Source organism: Aptenodytes patagonicus, chromosome 4 (genome assembly GCF_965638725.1).
Source record: "Aptenodytes patagonicus chromosome 4, bAptPat1.pri.cur, whole genome shotgun sequence".
Classification (NCBI taxonomy): Eukaryota; Metazoa; Chordata; class Aves; order Sphenisciformes; family Spheniscidae; genus Aptenodytes; species Aptenodytes patagonicus.
Genome location: NC_134952.1, coordinates 60510730 through 60532278, shown reverse-complemented (window position 1 = coordinate 60532278; position 21549 = coordinate 60510730). Strand labels below are relative to the sequence as shown.

Sequence of the window (21549 nt, the reverse complement as noted above, 5' to 3'; positions counted from 1 at the left end):
GTGGTGACATTTGACTTCAACTTCCTCCAGGCTTGTCCCCCTGCCCTTTTGATGAATCACAAGTTATTTGTACTGTAATGGGCTTCCTATAGTTAAAGTTTTGTCAATTCATTCTGCCCAGAACTTCCTATAACTGCGAAGGATCAGAAAGATGTGCAAGGATATGTTTTGACTATAACAGATCCTATAAAAGTACGTCATCTTCACAGTTTATTTCTCTCTTCTGTTCCAGTATTCTCAGTAAGACTGAAAATCATTCGGGCAGTGCTGTCGGAGTTTACTCCAGCTGTCTTTCTAGCTGGCAGTTGCCATCAAATACTGTCCTAGCTTTTCCCACTTAACATGTGGCCCATCTCATTTTTACAGTTCAGTTGGACTCCTTTGATGGCAAAGGTGTCAATCACAGAGGTCCTTGCCTATGTAGCCTCATCAGACTCAGAAATCCAATCTTTTTCTTTCCTTCAGTCTAAGTCTAGGGTTTCCCCTTCCATGAGTCTTGTTACAAAGAAGTTACCTCAACTTCTGAATTAATATTAAATATAATGAACAAATCATGTACAAGAATACAGTCCTTTGTCCCACAGACCAGATTTCGCTTAACTCTACTGCAGATCTTTCCTGGAGCCATTTATTGGAACTGGTGAATTCTCACTATTCTTCCTCCTTGTAGTTCCTGCCCATGATTTTATAAGCGGAAAGATTGGTGAATGAGGTCTTTCCACTCAGGGAACTGAGTACGCTTCAGCAGGGTGTTTTTATTCTTTACTTAATCTTACTTCTGTGTTTCCTGTAGGAATTTCTTCTTTGCTACTCATGCATTCCCCTTCACCAGTGCCTTTTTGCTTGTTTAGAATCTGTGTTTGATCAGGTTGCCAATTTAATGCTCTCTTCCAAAGCAGACTTGTACATAAATAGTTATACTAAAAATTCTTGTTTCATGTCCCAGCCACCAAACTATCATTTATGTGTTCTGCTTGTACTGAGTGCCTTTCCAAATGTCTACCTGCTGATTCTGGGCCTTTCCAGTCTTTTATAAAAAAAAAAAAAAAAGCAATTGTTTGTTTAACCATTGTTCCTTTTTTTGGCATCATTTTTGGCTGATCAACTCTTAAAAGAATTTTCATGACCATTCCTCTAATTTCTTTATCAAGGTCAACAAGTTTTAAGAATCACCATTTTTTCTCTCATATAATTTGATCCAGACTTCATTTCTATGCGAATCTTCAGCAGTAAGAAACTGAAACTGAAAACTTAATCATCTTGTGACAGGCTGAACTTTTGTCTGTACCAATTCACATTCAGGCAATCTCTAGAGCTAAGTCATTATTAAAGACACAAGAAAATGTCACTTTTTTCTATCGATAAACAAGGAACTTTATTAATTACCTCTCCTCATGAAGTCCCCATTACTGTTTCAAAGAAATAATTCATACAGATATTGGACATAATGTCTACTCAATCATTGTGCCTGACCAGAACAAAGACCGTTATTTTTCTGGCTTGTGAAAAACGTGGCTTGCATTGTTTCTGCTGCTGATTACCAATCCAAAGGGAATGTCTGCTCCTCTGTCAAAGAGTAAAGAATGCTCAAGCAAGCTAAGGAACAAACAAGCAGCACTTTTGTGCACAAAAATGTGCCTCTGCAATTCTAGAGAGATTCTTTCCTGATGTTGAGAAATAATTTGGGGCAATCTTCTATTCTCTGAATTTGCTCAGATTTTAGGTTGAACTCAGATGATTGGCACAGAACTCCAGGAATGGAGTGTTTTGTGGATATTGATGCAATACAGACGTGACAGCAAACACTACAATTGCAAGGTGCAAGTGATCCTCAGCTATGAAGTTTGAGTCCCAGAACAAGCAGGAGCGTTATGATTCCTGTTTTCACACTCCTGCTTCAGCAGGAAGGAAATCACTCTACCATGTCACTTTTATGCTAGAGAACAAGAAATACCAAGTATTTTTCTTTTTTAAACCAATCAGTGAGAAACAAGAACAGGTCGCTCAAGACCTGAGAGCATGTTCTGGAAAAATACCCACGGATAATGTCATTCACGTGTAATCTGAAGCTAGCAGTACATTGCAGGATTAGTCTAACATAGAAGAAGGCTCTATCCAAAGTCAAGTAAGGATAAAATTTAAAGGACAAAGAAAAGAGAAAAGTAACATTAAAAGAGAAAGTATTATTATTCTGAATTTAATTTGCCATGCTCTATAGCTGGCTGCTTACCATACTCTCATATTGTCCTCTTTCTCCCTCTGTGATTTAACTTCCACATGATCTTAAACACAAGGGACTGGGCTATGAAACAAAAAATATAATTGGTACAAGTTATTTTTGGAGGCTCAAACATTTGGCCAGATTTTAGCAGCATAAAATTCAAGACACATGACTCAGAAGTTGATCCGATCAGCCCATAGCATTAGAGTTCCGCGTCATTAATTAAATCAGGTTCTTACAAAAAAAAGGTACTTATGGGTATTGGACTTAATTTCCTTTCTCTTTGAGAAAGGTGTTATTGTCTTAGAGACTGGAAAATATTACAAAGCAGACTATACATATTGTTTTGTTCCTGTTTTCCAAAACAATATTAAACTGGAAAGAATAAGTGAGAAAAAGTTAAGCAAGAACATGATCTGGAGATTTGCTTATGAATTTACTTTTTGAAGGATTAGAGAAACAGCTGTTTGCGGACTCTAAAGGTTTCCTACAACTGTATGTCTAAATGAATGAAAAGACTAAAAATATATCAACAAAGCTCTTGTTTAGTTGACTGAACAAGCAACCCATTGAATTTAAATTATAGTTGCACTGAATCTACTAGTAAGTGTCATTTTGGATTGTTCTTACTTTCCATCTAGTCCAGTAGCATGTCTCAAGTACCAGCAGCCCATTCTAGAGGCCTCAGAAGAAACCACTTGAACTCTGTCTGAGGCAACACTGGAATACTCTCTTCCTGCCCTCAATACACACATACATAAAAATCCTTTCTCCTGTATCAAAAGAGAAGAAAACACATTCCATTTTAGCCTTCTCTGGATGTGAAGTATTTCACCAAGTCCTCTCTCAGTCACCTTAGTTCCATAAAAACAAAACAAAACAAAAACCCCACACCACTACCAAATTCCTTTGACTCCTCCTTAAACAGATGTCCCAAATATTTGATTACTCATCGTGTTTTAGAATAAAGTATTTTCTTGTCAGAGTATCTTCTCCAAAAACGTAGTAATTCACACATTGTAGGTAAACTGGTATTCCACTATTATGAGAGGTTAAAGTTATAGTTGTTTGTACAGTCAACTCCTTTCATAACACTCTTAAGCCAATCAAGTGTCTTTCAAAAATACCAGACCTTAAGTTAGACCAAATATATTTAAAAAACATACCTGACAGGTGCTACTGAACTTGCTGCAATGACTGGAGCAATTTCACATTCTTTTCTAAACACAAGGTTAGGATGTTATTTCATAAAAAATAGAAACTCAAAAAAAAGTGCATCTTTTTTTCTTAGGTCTTGGGAAAGATTATATCCTTTTGTTCAGAGTTGCTTTCTGCCTTATTGATTGAAAAGATTCCCATCCTGAACACTGATGAATAATGCACACAGCTTTGTAAAAAGAATTCTCTCCTTGCTATAGGCTGTTTTAGACTGATATTTCAGCTTGATTTTGCCACTGTTTAGCAAGGGACCCTTTCAGAAAAATAGCTTATAAAAATGACACATTAAGCATGCCTCCAGTCTGATGTGAATTTTGATCTTCTGAAATTCAGAGGGAAATCTTTTCAGTGATTTAAAAAGAAAACAGAAAGCACCTATTCTATTGAAAACTTCTCATTTTCAACAAAGGAAAGCGGCAGTGCTAGCCTGGAGCTTCTGTGGCTGACTGTTACACCTAGAACAATGCAATGAATCCTGTGAGAGAGGGCATCCAGGCCAGCGTGTTTCCAGTCTACACTGAGTTAGATAATTAAAAAAAGGTTCATTTTGAAATCTCATCTGTACTCATGAAGGAAATTCCAGTTGGCCTACCTCCCAGCCACAAATCTAGCAAATCGGTTGTTTTTAAAAGAAAACCATAGATCATGATTGGACTATTGTGGTATATTATGTCTAGGGTTCACACCCTGGCTAGAATTGCTCTTTTCTTGCAATAAATGCATAAACTACTCACTCTCCCCTTTTCAGTCTACAGGCAATGATGTTCTTCATAAAGCTCTCACAACTTTCATTGGGACACAGGCAGGCTTTAAGACCAGCTTCAAGTACGTTCTTCAAATTCCCCTAGTGCCTTTGTTCCACACTCCAATTTTATAGCTGCCCCCACCTTGCCAAAACTGGACGTGTATAGAGCTCCACTCATTGCAATAAGCTGGCAGTATCTTCATCCATCCTTTTATAGCTACCTGTCTGCAGACACCCCAGCACCCTTGCCATGTACATAGTAGAATTGCAAGCAAAAGGCTGTAGCATGCAGTCACAGCATTCTCTAGGCTATTACCCTTCCATTGTTTCTCAGCCTTCTTTTTGTATTTTCCCTCATTTCTTCCCAGATTTCCTCTTGTACCCACAGCTACACTCATCACATATTGTCTAAAGCTATAAACAAAGATGAAAGGCAAACACACAGTTACGTATAAAAACAATCTTTTATTTTCACATCAAAACAACTTCTATTTTAATTACTTCTTTGAAAAGGTAATGAGTTTAAAACGTCCTTTGTTTAGCTGCTTAGATATAGCCCAAGTCTGAATGTTTTTGCTATTACAGACATTTTCATGGTACACACGAAAGAGTTTTCTCTCTTAATCCCCTGCCTGAGAAAGGTATGAGAATCTCATGATAGTGCAAGGAATACAAAGTCCACTGTGAGCAGCGGCAAGGACTAAAATAGATGCGTAGATGCCTAAAGTTTGGCTTAGTAAGTGCACATTGAAGCCAGGATTGTCATTAGTTATGGCAAGTGTTGAGGCCCATTCAAGCTTTAAGTAAAAATGAGGTCTATTTGGAATTCAGCTCCGTTATTTCTCAGTTATTTCATTAACCATTCAATTTTCACACACCCATTGTAGGTAATGTATAAAAAGAAGTCTAACCTTTTTGGTGAAATACAGGATGAATTGAGCTAACAAAATACAAAATATATGAAAGGCAATGCATAAACATTGGTTAAATCCTCTCCAAATTCTCCTACCAGGCAAGCATAGATTATAGTCAATAATTTATGAGCAGTCCTGGCTAACTGGGGAGGTCCCGGATGACTGGAAGTTAGCAAATGTGACGCTCATCTACAAGAAGAGCCGGAAAGAGAATCAGGGGAACTGCAGGCCTGTCAGGCTGACCTCGGTGCCAGGGAAGGTTATGGAGCAGATCATCTTGACTGCCATCAGGCAGCACGTACAGGACAACCAGGTGATCAGGCCCAGTCAGCATGGGTTTATGAAAGGCAGGTCCTGCTTGACTAACCTGATCTCCTTCTATGACAAGGTGACCCGCCTAGTGGATGAGGGAAAGGCTGTGGATGTTGTCTACCTGGAGTTTAGTAAAGCCTTTGACACCGTTTCCCACAGCATTCTCCTGGAGAAACTGGCTGCTCATGGCTTGGACGGGCATACTCTTTGCTGGGTAAAAAACTGGCTGGATGGCCAGGCCCAGAGAGTTGTGGTGAATGGAGTTAAGTCCAGTTGGCGGCCGGTCACAAGTGGTGTTCCAGTGGCCTCGGAATTGGGGACAATTTTGTTTAATATCTTGATCAATGATCTGGATGAGGGGATCTAGTGTACCCTCAGTAAGTGTGCAGAGGACACCAAGTTGGGCGGGGGTGTTGATCTGCTTGAGGGTAGGAAGGCTCTACAGAGGGATCTGGACAGGCTGGATCAATGGGCCAAGGCCAGCTGTATGAGGTTCAACAAGGCCAAGTGCCAGGTCCTGCACTTGGGTCGTTACTACCCCATGCAACACTACAGGCTTGGGGAAGAGTGGCTGGAAAGCTGCCTGTCGGAAAAGGACCTGGGGGTGTTGGTCGACAGCCGGCTGAACATGAGCCGGCAGTGTGCCCAGGCGGCCAAGAAGGCCAATAGCATCCTGGCTTGTATCAGAAATAGTGTGGCCAGCAGGAGGAGGGAAGTGATCGTGCCCCTGTACTCTGCCCTGGTGAGGCCGCACCTCGAATACTGTGTTCAGTTTTGGGCCCCTCACTACAAGAAAGACATTGAGGTGCTGGAGTGTGTCCAAAGAAGAGCAATACAGCTGGTGAAGGGTCTGGAGAACAAGTCTTATGAGGAGCGGCTGAGGGAACTGGGGTTGTTTAGCCTGGAGAAAAGGAGGCTGAGGGGAGACCTCATCGCTCTCTACAACTACCTGAAAGGAGGTTGTAGCAAGGTGGGTGTCGGTCTCTTCTCCCAAGTAACTAGCAATAGGACAAGAGGAAACGGCCTCAAGTTGTGCCAGAGGAGGTTTAGATTAGATATTAGGAAAAATTTCTTCATGGAAAGGTTTATCAAGCATTAGAACAGGCTGCCCAGGGAAGTGGTTGAGTCACCACCCCTGGAGATGTAGATGTGGTGCTTAGGGACATGGTTTAGTGGTGGACTTGGCAGTGCTGGGTTAGACTTGATGACCTTAAAGGTCTTTTCCAACCTAAATATTTCTATGTTTACATGATAGTCATCACTGTTCATAGTGATGATTTATTCAGTATTGCATTTCAGAAGATATTACACAAATTGCTTATGGGTGACAAAATCTATCTCATAACGATTCTATCATTAATATTAACAATTTACAGTATAAAAATTTGCATATGTAGTATCTGAAGTATTTCTTCAGTTCTTTAATTAAACCAATCCTGGGTGATGCAGGGCACATGTCTTTATTGTGTGATTTGGCCTTTCTGTCAAATTCCTATCGAAATTCCCCAGCAAATCTGCTGTTTTGACATGAAGTACAGAAGGATGTCCGGGTTATACAACTCCGTTGTCTCAAGAACTGTGGAAAAAATAATGTATCTCATGTTTTCTTGAAAGAACATGCCCTTTATAATACAATCTATCTTTGATACACTGATAGCACACGTGGTCATAGATATTAAGTTCTAACTTTAGGACATGCTAATTCCACGAGGATTAGTCAAACGAAAAGGTTTCACATTTGCAAGTGAACTCTCTCAAACAAGCTTTGCACAACCTCAGTCCGATATATTGATGTATTATCTACAAGTCAGGTGATAGCACTTTTGAACTCCAGAATTAGATTCAAGTTTCTTGCAAAGCTTTGAAACCTGAAATCAAATATTCTCCAGGAACTAAAAAATAAATGTTAAAATAATTGTTCTCATTAATGACAAACATGGTGTTTTTAATTGGAAATACCTTTAGCAACAACTACTGGCTACACTATCTATATGGAAAATAGAAGGCAAATTCTGTAACACTTCAGGTCCTGTTAAAAATTTAGTTTATCATAAACTGCTTGTCAGATGAACCTTGGTTTTGACACAGAAAGAATCTGCTTTTTCTAAAAAATCCCAAATTTCAAAAAAACTGCCAAAGTAAAAATATTCCACTCAGAAAACTAAAAACATTTTCACTGCAATCAAAGTTATCCATGGAAAAAGAGGAAAGAAGTTCCTTTGCCATAGCATCTGCAAAATGACAATATGATATGTATTGTACCTCTCAAGAGTTCATAAGCTGTGGCTACCTAGCTTCAGTCTGGATTGGCCTGAGATCACTTCCAGTCCAAGATACTGTGCAAACAGAGCTGTATGACATCACAAAGCACAAGCTGATGTCAGTAAAAAACTTGTACTTTCAAATAAAGTTTTGACCTCAATAGAAGTAGCTTAAACTGTTTTCCTATTACTTTTAAGTACATAGTTTTTATGAAGGTTGTGATTAATGTTTGATACATGCAACTAGCACATCATACAGTAAAACGAGAGAAAACGGAATGAAGTTTTAATGAAAACATAAAATAGAAGATCTTTAACCAGGCAGCCATTTCATATTGTATTTATCTTTTGAAGAACATCACTCCTCCACATCCAAAGCCACAAACATAAAAAAAAGAAAATAAACAGGCAACATTCTTCTTCTATTCTCCCTCCTACCCACCACCCTACCCATCCAGTAGACTACATTACATCAGATAACATATTCTGACCACCACCTAGCACCAACCTGCTTCCACATGCAGTATCATCATTTTGGATTAACTTTACCTATTGTATTCCATCTCCTCCACCCTCACCCGTGTTCAACAGAGATACTCAGACCTAGAGCCCTCGCTTTTGAAGGTCATTTGAGAATCCATGCTTGACCTAGAACAAAGGAGAAGTCTTTCCGACTCATCTGTGTACCTTCGTGCCCAGAGCTGCTCTCCTGCATTCACTGTTCGAGGCTTCAGAGATAGTGTTTCAAATTTCACATAGGTCTCTTTTGCAAGGTCAGCTTCCTTTGCAGTTTTTGGTTTCACATGAAGTTTCAAAACTTTGTAGAGTAAGAAAAATATCAAAGGTAAAACAACCACACATGCTGCACTGCTGGCCAATATCAGGGTAGAAAACTGAGAGCTGCTTTCATCATTTAACCTATCAGTGGAGAAAATAATGCACTGCTCTTTTGTAGGTGGCACTCCTTTGGGTGAGACACATGCCATATATTGAGTACTAGGTTGCAAACCATCAATAGTGACTTTGTTTTTGCTAGAATCAGTGCTCAGAGGCAACATATCTTTCTCACCGTACTTTGAGTATAACACAGTCACTGCAGAGTTGCTTGTGGCATTGACGGTTTTCCAAGTTAAGGTCACTCTTTCATCAGTTTCACTGATCACTCTTAGGTTCTTTACAGTAACATTTTGCTCAGCCATACCTGCTGTATTCAATGAAGTCTCCTCACCTTTCTTGCTTAGCTCCCCAGTCTGCTTTGTCTCCTCCCCTTTCGTGCTTATCTCCCCAGTCTGCTTTTTGTTTCCATTTGCCACTGCCTTTGAATTTTTCTTTCCATCGAACACAGGCCTGGATTGCTTCTTGTCAGTAAACCTGGTGCTCGTTGATCTTTCAGTGCTAACCAGTGCTGTGGTGGTTGGTGTGGTGGGAAGAGGTGTGGTTGTCCTCTCAGGTTCCTGCTTGGATTTCTCCTGAGTGGTATTCTGTCTCTCTGCCTCTTGCTTCCTTCCATACTTCTGGGGTGACACAGTTGTAGTAACTACACCAACCACCGTGACAGTAACGGCAGCTTCTGACATTCCTGCTAAGTTCTTGGCTTTACATCTGTATTCTCCTGCGTCCTTGTATGAAATCCCTGTCAAGCTTATTATGGACCATCTGACACCCTCTCCAGGTGTTTCTTGAATTACTACAGGAAAATGCAAAAAGTAAAACATTTTAAGAGGGAGCTAAAGAGAAAGTAAACATTATTAGACTACTTCTTCCCTTAAGTTATTTCTGCCAGAAGGAATCTCATGTATTAAACAAAAAAAAAAAAAACAAACACCAAAACACAACCAAAAAAACTCCAACAACCAACCAAACCCCACACACAAACTATGGAAATCCCTGCCATATTATATTATTGCAGGAAAGTGCTCAGCTTAGGTCAAAATGGAACTGAATGGCTGGAGGAATTACAATATAATTTGCAGTTTCACTAAGTAAAACAAAACCACATTAAAAAAAAAAAATCAAATGTCTTAAAGCTGCTAAGTGACCAGGAAATACAAGTCTCACTGACTTCAACTGACTCTGAACACACTAGCCATTTAAAACATTTTTGGAAATTACCTTTGTCTTAAGATATTTCAGTACTTTGGACTATTACCTTCTTCAGACCTATGATTTAAGATAACTGCTAACTACTTGGCATTAGCAAGAAACATTTTTTATATTTAAGTTACTGCATAAATATCTATCATAGCAGCTAGAATGATATCAATCACAGCCTCTTTAGCATTCAAGATGGGTGTTGCAAATAAACAATAAACGTTTGCAAATAACATAGAAAACATGATTTTTTAAAATCCTGTGTTTACAATGCTGAGTTTTAAGTGGCACAGTTATGGCCTCACTAGCTTTTTTAACATGAATATTTTGAACCAAAATGGAGATTCCAGTAACAAATTCTCCTTTCTGCTTTTCAGCTTGTGAGTTAGGGCACAACTATCCCAACCTCTATTTTCCTTTATCCTTCCCCCGCTTCATCCATTTCCCCCCTCCACGCACATTGTTCTTATTACAGACCACATCCAGAATCAGTCCAACAGTCTGTTGGACCTGTTCAGACCAAGACCTAAGCAAAGGATTTCGTAACAGCTGTTGCACAGATACAATTGCCAGCTTGATGCAATACCTGGTCCATTGTTACTCATTATAATGATCTCAAAGCATAAGCAACCCAACAATTTCAAGGCTCTCCCATTTCCTATAAAAGAGCAGTTATACCTGTATAGTTCACTGGTATATTGTCTGACCTAGTCCAAATAAGCTGTGGTGTTGGGTACCCAGTTGCATCACAGCGTAGCAGTACGTTGCTTCCCAGTGGGGAAGTGATTTTTGTCGCCGACGTCATCACAGATGGTTTAAGACACTGCTCTAACTCAGCTCTCTGGAACAAGATTCCTGCCAGGCTCTCAGGTCCACTACATGAAACCAATGGATCAAGCAGTACAACTGAGTTGTCCACAATTTTGGAAAATTCAATTAGCTTTGAAATGCGACAGTCACAAAACCATGGGTTGTCCTGCAAACCTGAAGCAGGGAGGGAAGAGGGGAAAGAAAAAAAATAATAATGTTGTCAGGCAATATATGGATATTGTGATTACAGTATGATGCATGACCAAGTACAATCAAGGAGAACCATGGACCTATTCTGAGTTAACCTTTTCTCTTTCAATTTGTCCTTTTTGTTCGGCTGATTGGTGGGGGAGTTTTTGCAGAGATGAGGAAGAACAGTATGAACATTTATTAAGCTAAACTTTTTCTTCACAGAAGTTTACAGGAGCATAGTAATATACTGGCACTACCTTTGCTTAACTTTGCTTTTTATCTAGGAAAAAACACTTTGAAAAGATGTCTTAAGATCGATGATACATTTTCACCCGCCTGTACCTTCCGGAAAGATAGCTTCTCAGGGCTATTGCATCCTGTCACTCTCCCCTGCTCTTAGTCCTTCTTTGGGCTCTTACAGTTTGATCTTCTCAGACCCTTTTTTCAATGCTTGCAGAGAACTTGATGATTTAAGGGTTTAGAGCTTACACCAACATCTCTGCCCCTTGAAAAAAGGATAAAGGCTAAGGAAACAAAGCTTTAGGCCAATAAAATTCTTATCTGGCTCTGAACTATAGCAATATTCTTAGAAATCTGGCTTCAACTTAGGACAACCTCTGAAATACATTCAAAAAGAATAGCAGAAGAGTAGAAAATGGGAAGGATCCTGAAAAAAGCTGATTACTACAGCATTTTTATGATGGCACACAAGAACGCTCTCTCTCCTCTTCTGTTAGAAGCTATAACATTTGTTTGCTGATTCCAAAGTCTTTGAAAGAGAGGTTTCTCCCTCTTGGTGAACTTATTATGGTGAAAGAGAGTAGCTATTTCTGAGGAATAGAAGTCTAAATCCTCAGCTGGTATTGATTACTCCGCTATGTTGACCTTCATAGAGCAACAGTGGCTTCACCAGGTAAAACACCACACAGCATATCACTCATGCGTTCAAATATTTTCTCATTTGACTTATACTTTTGGGCATACCTTTTTCATTTTTTCCAAGTATTAACAATAAACAGAACTTACAGTCTGAAACGAGGGATGGTATGCAAGAACCCTTCACTATTGAATTTACAGATTAGTGCAACAGACAAGTCATACTAATTAAACCAAAATTAAAAGAAAAAAAAACCTGAAACACCTGCTAATATTGTTCAGTGTGTATTTTTAGGAATTATCAAAACAGCTAATGGAAAAATTCTGCTTTTTGTTCTGGAAGAAACCTGCAGATGAAAGAATACATGACTAATTAACTACTGCTTCCTTTTATCACCTGACCAAGATTAGGTTATTTTAAGTACAATGGCAGTGATTGGTTAAAACTGTGGTAAACCCCAATTAATCCCCACTCTTTAAAACAAGACTTGACCTGAAGAGATTCCATGACTTTGACATCACAATCCAATTTCACCCCTTCCAGACATAAGAGACTTCACATCTATTCACTACTTATTGCCAGCTGGAACGGAGAAGGAGAAATCAAGGAAATTGTATCAGCAACCGCTTTTCTTTAAAAAAAAAACAAAGAAAAAAAAAATTTTTCCTGTGACCTTCACACATATATTCACAAGCAAAAGAGATACCATCTGAATGTTTTCCATATGTCTAGGCACATCAACTGTTTGTGCTCATAAAAATTCTGCCCAGTCAAGCACATGTATGTAACTATTTGTGCTCATCTTTTAAATTAGGCAAGCTTTAGTTTGTAGTTAGAGAGAGTTAAAGACAATATTCCTGTAATTTTTTTTTTTTCATTCTCACTTGCTTATAAAGGGTCAATTTTCCTCGCTATGTTAAGAAAGTGACTATATGAGCGTTTGAAAATTAAATTCCCCTAAGGTATAAGAGGGAAGACAGGATCCCCTTGAAACGAGGCCTCAGCTGCCAGAGTTCCTCCATAACAAATGCTGCTAAAATGCATGTGAACTCCCAGCATGGACTCTGCTATCTAGAGGACAGAAGCATGGCCCAGCTGTGCTACAAGCAGGCGGCAGGGCAGGAACTCTGGGTCCACAGCGTTAATCAGGACAGATCTGCAGCATCAGTAGGGCTCCCATCCCACATAGCAGGCAGCAGATTCTCCCTTACATTGAACACTACTGAAAATATTTCTTCTGCGACCTTTCTGCATCTTACAAGCTTTACTGCAGGAAAGGATGGGTTTTATTATTGCTTCTAATACTACTAGCAGTGCTCAAAGGCCTTTCTAATAGAATCATAGAATCATTTAGCTTGGAAAAGACCCTTAAGATCATCAAGTCCAACCATAAATCTAACACTGTCAAGTCCACCACTAAACCATGTCCCTAAGCGCCACATCTACACGTCTTTTAAATACCTCCAGGGATGGGGACTCAACCACTTCCCTGGGCAGCCTGTTCCAGTGCCTGACAACCCCTTCAGTGACGAAATTTTTCCCAATATATATAAATGCCTGGCTTTCATATTCTCCCAGTGTCCCAAAGAAGACCCAAGTTGTTACAATAAGTATCAGAAATTGACAAATTAGAAGGAATGATGAAGCAAAGATGGATAGTCCTTAGATTGGATGGTTGTTTAGTCCAGTATGGGACACAGGTTTGACCATCTCAGATCTTTCTGAAGGCTTGGTTTCAGCTTCAGAAGAAAGCTGTAGTGCCAGAAGACTCTGTACTCCTGTGCTTTAGTGCAAAGAAAGAGTTATTTCAGTTAGTCACCTCATCTCCCCCATCCATCATGCTTCCCAGCGGAACTGGCTAGAGAAGCAGGACTTATATAAATACATATAATATATACAGCTACAGGAGTTCCTTCCTTGCCTTTAGTAAACTTGCACAGCCATTATACGTCCTTAAGTCATGTGAATTGCAAAATGAAAAGATGAAAGCACTATTGAGTTGGAAGCAAGGATAAAACATTGAATTTGATTATACTTCAGTTAGCTATTGAAGAGAACAGAAATGGGAATGTAAACCTAGTTTCCAAACTACAAAGGGCATTCTGAAATTTAACAGCTTGTGTTTACAAGATGGTAAAAGTGAGAACAAACACATGAAAGAATAAAGAAAAGGTTAAAAAAAAAAAGGAAAAAAATGAAGAAACCAGAAAAAATGGGGAGCTTTAATAAAGGACTGAGATGGAATCCCCTCAGGAAAATAATTTCCTAGGAAGAGAAAATAAAAATAATGTCTCCAATGGCACGTGTATCTGACGGAACACCAAGTCTTTATAAATTCTGGATTGTTTTGTAGAAATATTAAGGCAGCTTGTTGACCTGAGAAAGAAATACTAACCACAGCAAAACAAACATTGATAAATATTTATGCATTGCAATATACCAATGCAGTGTATTTTAACATTAAATATGGATTATAAATTGTTCTAAAAAACTTTCTTTATTCTAGATTTAGCATATTTTAAATTTACTCTCACACATTTATATGTATGCTTGCATATACAATGACAAATATATGTATATGTGTGTCTGTGCATGCACATTTTTGCAGTCTTCTCAATGAGCACGGTTTCCCCATGCTGTGTCAATATGGACTTTAGCATTCAAAATAGCTACGAGCGAAATTTCCTTTGTAAATCAGTAACCAGTCTCAGACCATAACTTGTATAATATACTGCTTTTCAGTTGCTGTAAAATGGCAGTATGTGAAATATTCAAGTTTTGGGCTGACGGAAATATTCACCACAGCTTGGGCCAACCTGCCCAAGGCTCTCTTCCAACTGAAGCTACAAAATTTTTGATCCATGGTTCTAAACAGTAAAGCCCGCTTCCTGCACTGTGCCCCAGTGTTTCCTACACACAGTAATTGCTAGGGAGTAGTTTCAGGAAAAGCAGCATCTACCCAATGGCCCAGCATAACAGCTGGGAGCCTGATGGACCTGCAGCATTTCAAATTTTTGGTACCTCTACATGTAACAGAGGCGAGGTCTCATCTAACTGCCACTCTGTCAAATCCTGGATTCCTCTGTTCCTCTCAGTGACTCACTAGATGTAATTTTCCATATGGAAAATGCTACTGCCATCATTCACGCCAGAAATTTCAATATCTGTACAGCAGCCAATGCTGAAACTTAGCTGTGATTTGGATCAAAGTATTAGGGTATAGCTCCAGAGGTAACCAAGAGAGGACCAGATGAACTCACACACTGGTCCCTCGATCATTTCCACTGCTTAACTGTCAGCTCACTCCACAGCTTTGTTTTGAACTGTTCCAAAGGGCGCTCTCCAAGACAAAGCCAGCTGTGGTGCCAGGGACAGTTTGCACTCCAGAGATTGCTCCCTGAAAGGCTTATGGATGAGACCACAGCAAGGACGGCTCTCTCCATCCTGTTCTTGCCCCCAGTGTAAGTGCAGCAGGCTTTGCACCTCCAAACTATCCTGCATGCCTATCAGCCCATCAGGCATACAACATATGCTTGCTATTTTATATTAGAAAAGCACAATTCCATGGGTTGCAATGCAATTCTCACGTTACTTCAGGCAGTCTGAACTGAAGAAAAAACACCTCCACCCACACAGTTACATTTTAGAGTCACTGCAGCATCCTGTAGAGCCCACAGAAAACAAAGGGCTAAATCTTACCAAGTGTGGAACAGCCAGTCAGCTTTAAAGAGAGCTGGCCCTAAACTGTGTGGATGAGAGCCCAGAGTGAGCCACTTGGCCATAGGGCCAGGAATCATTCCCTGACCCTCTTTCATTTAGCATAGTGTCCACACAGAGGAACATCATATAGTGGGAGGTAATAAAAAAACCCCCAAACTCCTAAATACAGAGATTATGAATTGGAATAAGGAGATGCTAACCTGCCCGTCCCCTGGCAAAAGTAGTCCACGGTTCCTCCAAGAGTCCTTGAAGTAAACGTGGGGAACCTGAACTTTCTCTTACATGCAACCTTCTTGATGCTCAGTCAAGACACTGAAGATAAAATTGCCTCCTGGTGTTAAAAAAATACGTATGCACAAACCTTTGAGTTTGGGGCTTTGCTGTGTTGATCTTGTTAATTAAATACAAGTGAAAATCTTGTTTTGCCAGAAATAGGAGAGAAGCCAGCTCAAGCCATAACTGCTTACACTAAGTAGAATCTGACTGCTGTTTTCCTGACTAGACAAAAACAGCATTTATTTGCTCTGGCTTCCAGCTTCTAGCAGAGCTCTCGCTGCAGTTACCATTCCATGCAGGCACATAGGTCAGGCTGAATGTTCCCACAGAGAACACCTGGAGCACCTTGAGCATCAAAGCGTGCAATTATGGGCATCACGTTTTAAGAGAAACCTTTTTTTTAAAACCCAAAAGAGTCCAAAGGGAATCCGTAACTATGGTAGAAAATGAAAAAAACCCACCTCACAGTCTATAAAAAACTGGTGAAAGAAATGGTGTGATTAATTAAGGCAGCAATCAGAGAAGGAAAATGTATGAAAGGTTACTATAAGGGATGGTAATTAGGTTTTCTGTATGTCCATCTCATGCAGGACAAGATGTAATCAGCTTAGTTTGCAGTAAGGGAGATTGAGGTTAGATATTAAGAGAAACTTTCTCACTATCCTGATAGATAAGCACTGGAAGAGGTTACCAGAGAAGGCTCTGGAATGGTCTGGCCACAGGCTTTAAGAACAGCACTGACTTAACCAGAGCAGTTCAGTTCATCTGGATCTGCATCCCAGCAGGCTAGAGGCCTTTTTGAAATCCTTCCTGATCACATACCTCTGTGATCCTTATCTCCACCTCAGAGGAGGAGGAAGGATAGTTTCTCCTCCCTCAGGCTCCAGCAATCCCGGTAGAGACAGGAGGGGTGTCAGAGAGGAAGCAATGCCACAGAGCACATCTTGCTCCTGTTGTTCTAAGCCGACATCTCCTATGGTTGGAGCATTATAGAGACATCTCAACTCCTAGGTCATCTTTCTAGCCTGACAGTTTCTATCAACCACTCATTCCTGAAAAACAACTGCTTTGTAACAGTCCATCAACAGCAACCTAAGGATGAGCCTCTGGCAGTGAGTGGCATAACTACAACTTTGCAAGTTCCAGTAATATCGATAATAAAACTAACACTTAGTGGAGACTAAGTAAGCTTGTCAAAATTACCCATGACAAAGAGCACTGCACTTTCTAATCTCCACAGGAAAGGGATGTTTTCTTATTCACTATAGAGTTTCTTATATAGCAAGCACTGTCTGTCTGCATTGGGATATACTCATCAGAAGGCTACGATGTCAATGAAAGAAAATTCAGCTAATTATTCACAGCTTACCTAAGGTAGATTTACTCAACACAACACAATGAAAGTACTACCTGGCATTTTGTATTCTCAGATCCAAATCTATAATGACTGCACAGACCCTCCCTCAGCACGTAACATTAAAAAAAGAGAAGCAAGGCGCTGTTTGAACCCAGTGTGTGTTCCCCTCTGGAGATCAGTGTTCAAACCCAGCTGTAGTTCATAAATGAAAATGATCCAAAGGTCACATCCCAAGTCTCTAGAGAACTCAGTGCTGGCACAGGGGGTTTGTCAGCACTAGAGGAGGCTGGCAAAGTGCCTGCACCAATAAAGCCTGCAGATGGTTGCCAGGGGGAAGGGGAGGAGAGAAAAGTGTGTGTCATTTGGGGTTTTTTTGGGGTTTGTTTGGGGTTTGTTTTTTTTTTTGGGGGGGGGGGTCTTTTGTTTTGTTTTTTTAAGTGGTGAGGGCTATGTAAGACAAGGAAACCAGATAACTTCTGGGACTCCCACATGAGATCATCAGGAGGATTAGATCTAGCACAGTCAGCTCCTACTTTACTGCCTCCTGTAGCCATCAGTGTGGGGACAGGGAAAGGGGTACTGAGCTGGACTTACTTTTACAGCTTTTTCTTTTTTTTTTAGTCCTGAATAAACGAAGATCCTATTAATGCTGCAAACCTACCATGCATGTGAGGAACTCACTCAGCCTACTTGCATCTATTAAGTTACTTATATACAATCTCATCTGAATGAGAGTTTCAAATTGCAGCTTCTGCTGTGAAACAAAACAGCTGAACATATGAACACTGAATAGCGGTGGTTGAGATCAAGAAATTTGAAATACTGGGCAGTACAATGCAGGGCAGATCTTTACCAGTGGATATAGAACTACTGCAGTAGAGAGAGCCAGCTGGTTTTCCTCCCTTCCTACACTACACTACACTACAAAAACTTCAAAACGTGCACTTATACATAAACAGCAACAGAAGAGAACATTGTTCTGAGACTGCAGAAGAGAAAGGGGTTACCTGCAAGACTAGGAAGTGGAGAGAAAGTGTAAGATAAAGCACAAAGTCACAAACAGAACTGATGTGATGGTATACTAGACAGATGGAATAAAATTATGAAAAAAATCAGTCTGGCCAAACTATTCTTAAATACTTATCTTAAATATTATAAAAAGTACTGTGAAGTTGTAGGGATCAGATTCCTATTCTCTCTCTCATATTCAACATGTAAATTGGGAAAAACTTCCAACCCAAACTATTCTATGATTCTATGATAATCAGTCAGCTTTGGAGCAACACAAGGTCAACAGGAGTCACGGGGAGAGCAGAGTTGCCCTCTTTTGAGCCACCAACACTACCTGCACCACTGTGTCTCAGGACGGGCTGAGCATCAACTCTAGTTGATGAATCTCGTTGATGAATCTAGTTCATATGAGCATCAACTCTAGCTATTTGTTTGGCTTGTGAGCCACTGGAAAAAACAGTTGCAAATGGACATGCTTGCAGTTGCAACCACATACAGTGATGAGGCAAATGTCATCAGAAACACAGGTTTTGGAAGTCCCGCATTTCTATGGATACTGAATACTCCATATGGCCTGTATTGCTGTAGACCAGAATCTTGTAGATTTTACTTCAGTTCTATAACCTTGAGATAACAACATACATGGAGGTCACCATCTTCATTTTATAGTTTTCTGTCACCAACAGAAAATAAATAAATAAATAAATAATCACAGAGCAAACCAGAAGACTGACCTGGATAAAACCCACTCTTCTGAATCCCAGGCTGGTCCCCTACCTGCTGTCACTTGCAACTTAACATTTAGGTACATTTTAATACGGAATGAGACGGGCTGTTTAACGTACCCAAAATGACCCTCTGGGTCGCCAGAATGTCTGTGTTCTTGGACAGGACAGCTTCTGAGAAGGGGGGCCAAATGTCCATCAAGTCTGACGGCAAGGTCGTTAGCTTGTTGCTGGATATGTCCAGGTAGGTGAGGTTTCTCAGGTACCGGCTGGCATCAGCAGGAATGCTGGTCACTTTATTGTTGTGTAAATCAAGAGTCCGTAGGTTGGGCATCTCTGCCAGCGATTCCCAAGGGAAAGTCGAGAGTAGATTACCATCCAGCCGTAGCTCATGCAGTTGTTTCAAGTTATAGAAACTGCTGATATCAATGTTGGCTACACAGTTGTAAGTTACCCACAGGTATTTGAGATCCACTAGGTAGTAAAAGGCTTCAGTTGGAATCCTTCGTATGACAGTTTTCTCTATACGAAGTTTTACAGTATCCACAGGAACATTCACAGGGATCTCATACATGTCAGGATCATTACAGAGCACAGACCTAGCATCAAAAAAAAAAAAAAAAGAGGAGCGAGATATCGGCATTTCTTTATCAGAAATTTGTATTTCAGATTTAAACGCAAATGCTATTATTTTCTGCAACGCTACTAGCAGAATAAAGAACATCAAATCAAGAACAGTCTTCTGCATTTAAAAATTGAAAAGGCAACATGGAGTTTCTAAAAAGAAAAAGAATACAAAATAGCAATGATACTTTCACATGAAATCTAGATTTGCTTTATTCTAAAGCATGTAAGCACCATCTTCTGTCCATTATTCTATTGACAACTGAAAAACAGAAGCCACATATAACGAATAATACATGCACGTATCTCAAGTGGGAACTGCATGCCATCTGTTTTACTAAAATTCAGAATATTGGATTACTAATTTCTAATTTTTCTACATGATGAAGATTCAAAGTATCTGCCTATATTTACCTTTCAGAATAGACTGAAAATTGAAAATGTTAGCATATTTCTCTAAAGGACAGCTTTCTAGCCCTCTTTCTGGTGTCTACGTAGAAATGACCTGCTTTTTAGAGGTGCTAAGAATTTTCTGCTCCTGTTGATTTCAGTGAAATGGGTTTTCTCAGCATTTTCAAGAATCAGTATGTTTCCATTTCTTTGGGGTACATTGTTCGCACATATTAGCTTGAAGATTCCCCTCCCTTCAATAAGCCTGTCTTTAATTTTCTCCCCCTTTTCTCTGTATTCTTCCTCTATTTTACTTTCTCCTCATGCAGCTTTATACTAGATATGTTGTGACAATAAATAGCAATGACAAACAGTGTCTCCCAAAATTGACATGACAATACTCAGATCATCAAATTTCAACTTAACCTCTTTAGTACCAAGAATTACATTATTTTCCTGCAGATTAAAAAAAGAGGAAACTACCATATTTAAACCAGAATCACCTTACAGTAGACAACTAGTTTGTAGAAATAGAAAGACCATTACAATAGTAGGAAAATCATGGAGCAGAAAGAAATTGCCTTCTGCAAAACCTGAAGATTTAGGGAAGCTATTTGCTAAGTACAAAGCCATCATCACCATCTGCTCCTATTCAGGAATGCTGCTAGCCACATAACACCAGTGTAAAATATGCCTTTATTTCAACTATGCTAGAACTAATTTGCAATCTATGAGAATGTTATTTCCAATTTCTTCAACCCTTTTCCCTATAAATTGCCTTGTATAACAAATAATAAAATATATACCTTGTTCCAGTGCCATCACTTCTGCCATGGTAAACGCAAGTGCATTGTGAAGGACAAAACCCATGCACTTCTTCAAAAAAGCTCATTAGGAGGTAGAAGTAAACAAACAGATGCATGGCTTCCTCCCAGCAGAACTGATATGAAAAAATTTGAAAACTTTATTCCTAGGCACTCGTGTGCAGTGTGCTACGAACATGAATGTAGACATCCATTTAGTAACAGCAGATTACGTCAGATTAGCTGAGATCTGTAGTTACTTAACCTTCAAATGTATCCTGAAAGGGATCAGTTAAACCAGCTCATTCTTTATTCTGTCAGAAGAACACACTCTGTTTCAAATCATATCCAGCATGTTTCAAGGCTATTTTAATATGTAGCTTGTAGGGTTAGTATGTAATGAAATATCTCTTTGCTCCTTCTAAGAGGCAATGCATTAGCTACTGTCCATAAAGCGTTCCAAGGTTCCTGAACGAAATCTAGTACAGCATGAGGATATTGCATGGCATTTTCTTTAATACTAAAAATTACAAATTAATAAGAAGTCTAGATTCCAGAGCTTTTAAAAAATCCTGTAAAAACAGGTTTTTACCAAAAAAACTCCATATATTTTAAATAAGTTGCAACCTGCAAAGCCAAACCTCAGATGCATGCATACATAATAATAGAAGATATTTATTCTCAAAATCTGAGAATCATCAAGAATGCATATACTACCATTCATAAATAGATCTATACACAGTCATCTTTTCTATCCTGAACAAACCCATCACTCACATCGCGAAAGGTATTTTTTGAAAATTATACAACAGACCTATATAACCAGGAGATTGACTTAGAAATTATGAGAAATGACCATAAATATTTACTCAGTTTTATGTGCCTCCCAAGTGTCAAGCTTTAGGGTGCATCTTGTCTCATTTTCAGGATTTGCTGTGCAGTCACAAGCACCAGAAACGTACTACTACTAAAGCAAAATCTGTCTTTCCTACAAATTCATTT

General features: G+C 39.4%; 1 protein-coding gene across 1 annotated transcript; it reads right to left on the bottom strand.

Moving 5' to 3' along the window:
* Window positions 1–8255: 8255 nt before the first annotated feature.
* LRIT3 (leucine rich repeat, Ig-like and transmembrane domains 3) lies at window positions 8256–20681 on the bottom strand. Its single transcript, XM_076337648.1, has 4 exons — window positions 20551–20681; window positions 18851–19329; window positions 10441–10746; window positions 8256–9358 (listed from the first exon to the last, which is right to left on the bottom strand). The coding sequence occupies exons 1-4, from the start codon at window positions 20664–20666 to the stop codon at window positions 8256–8258; spliced, it is 2004 nt and encodes a 667-aa protein (XP_076193763.1). The 5' UTR covers window positions 20667–20681.
* Between the last annotated feature and the right edge of the window lie 868 nt (window positions 20682–21549).

What these genes read in the sequence shown, in the direction of transcription:
- LRIT3 (XM_076337648.1), bottom strand. Translation starts at nt 20,666, where the DNA reads ATGCATCTGTTTGTTTACTTCTACCTCCTAATGAGCTTTTTTGAAGAA. An exon ending in AGTGATGGCACTGGAACAAG is followed by an intron (nt 19,330 to 20,550) that starts GTATATATTTTA and finishes TTTTGATGCTAG; the next exon opens with GTCTGTGCTCTGTAATGATC. An exon ending in TATACCAGTGAACTATACAG is followed by an intron (nt 9,359 to 10,440) that starts GTATAACTGCTC and finishes ATTTTCCTGTAG; the next exon opens with TAATTCAAGAAACACCTGGA.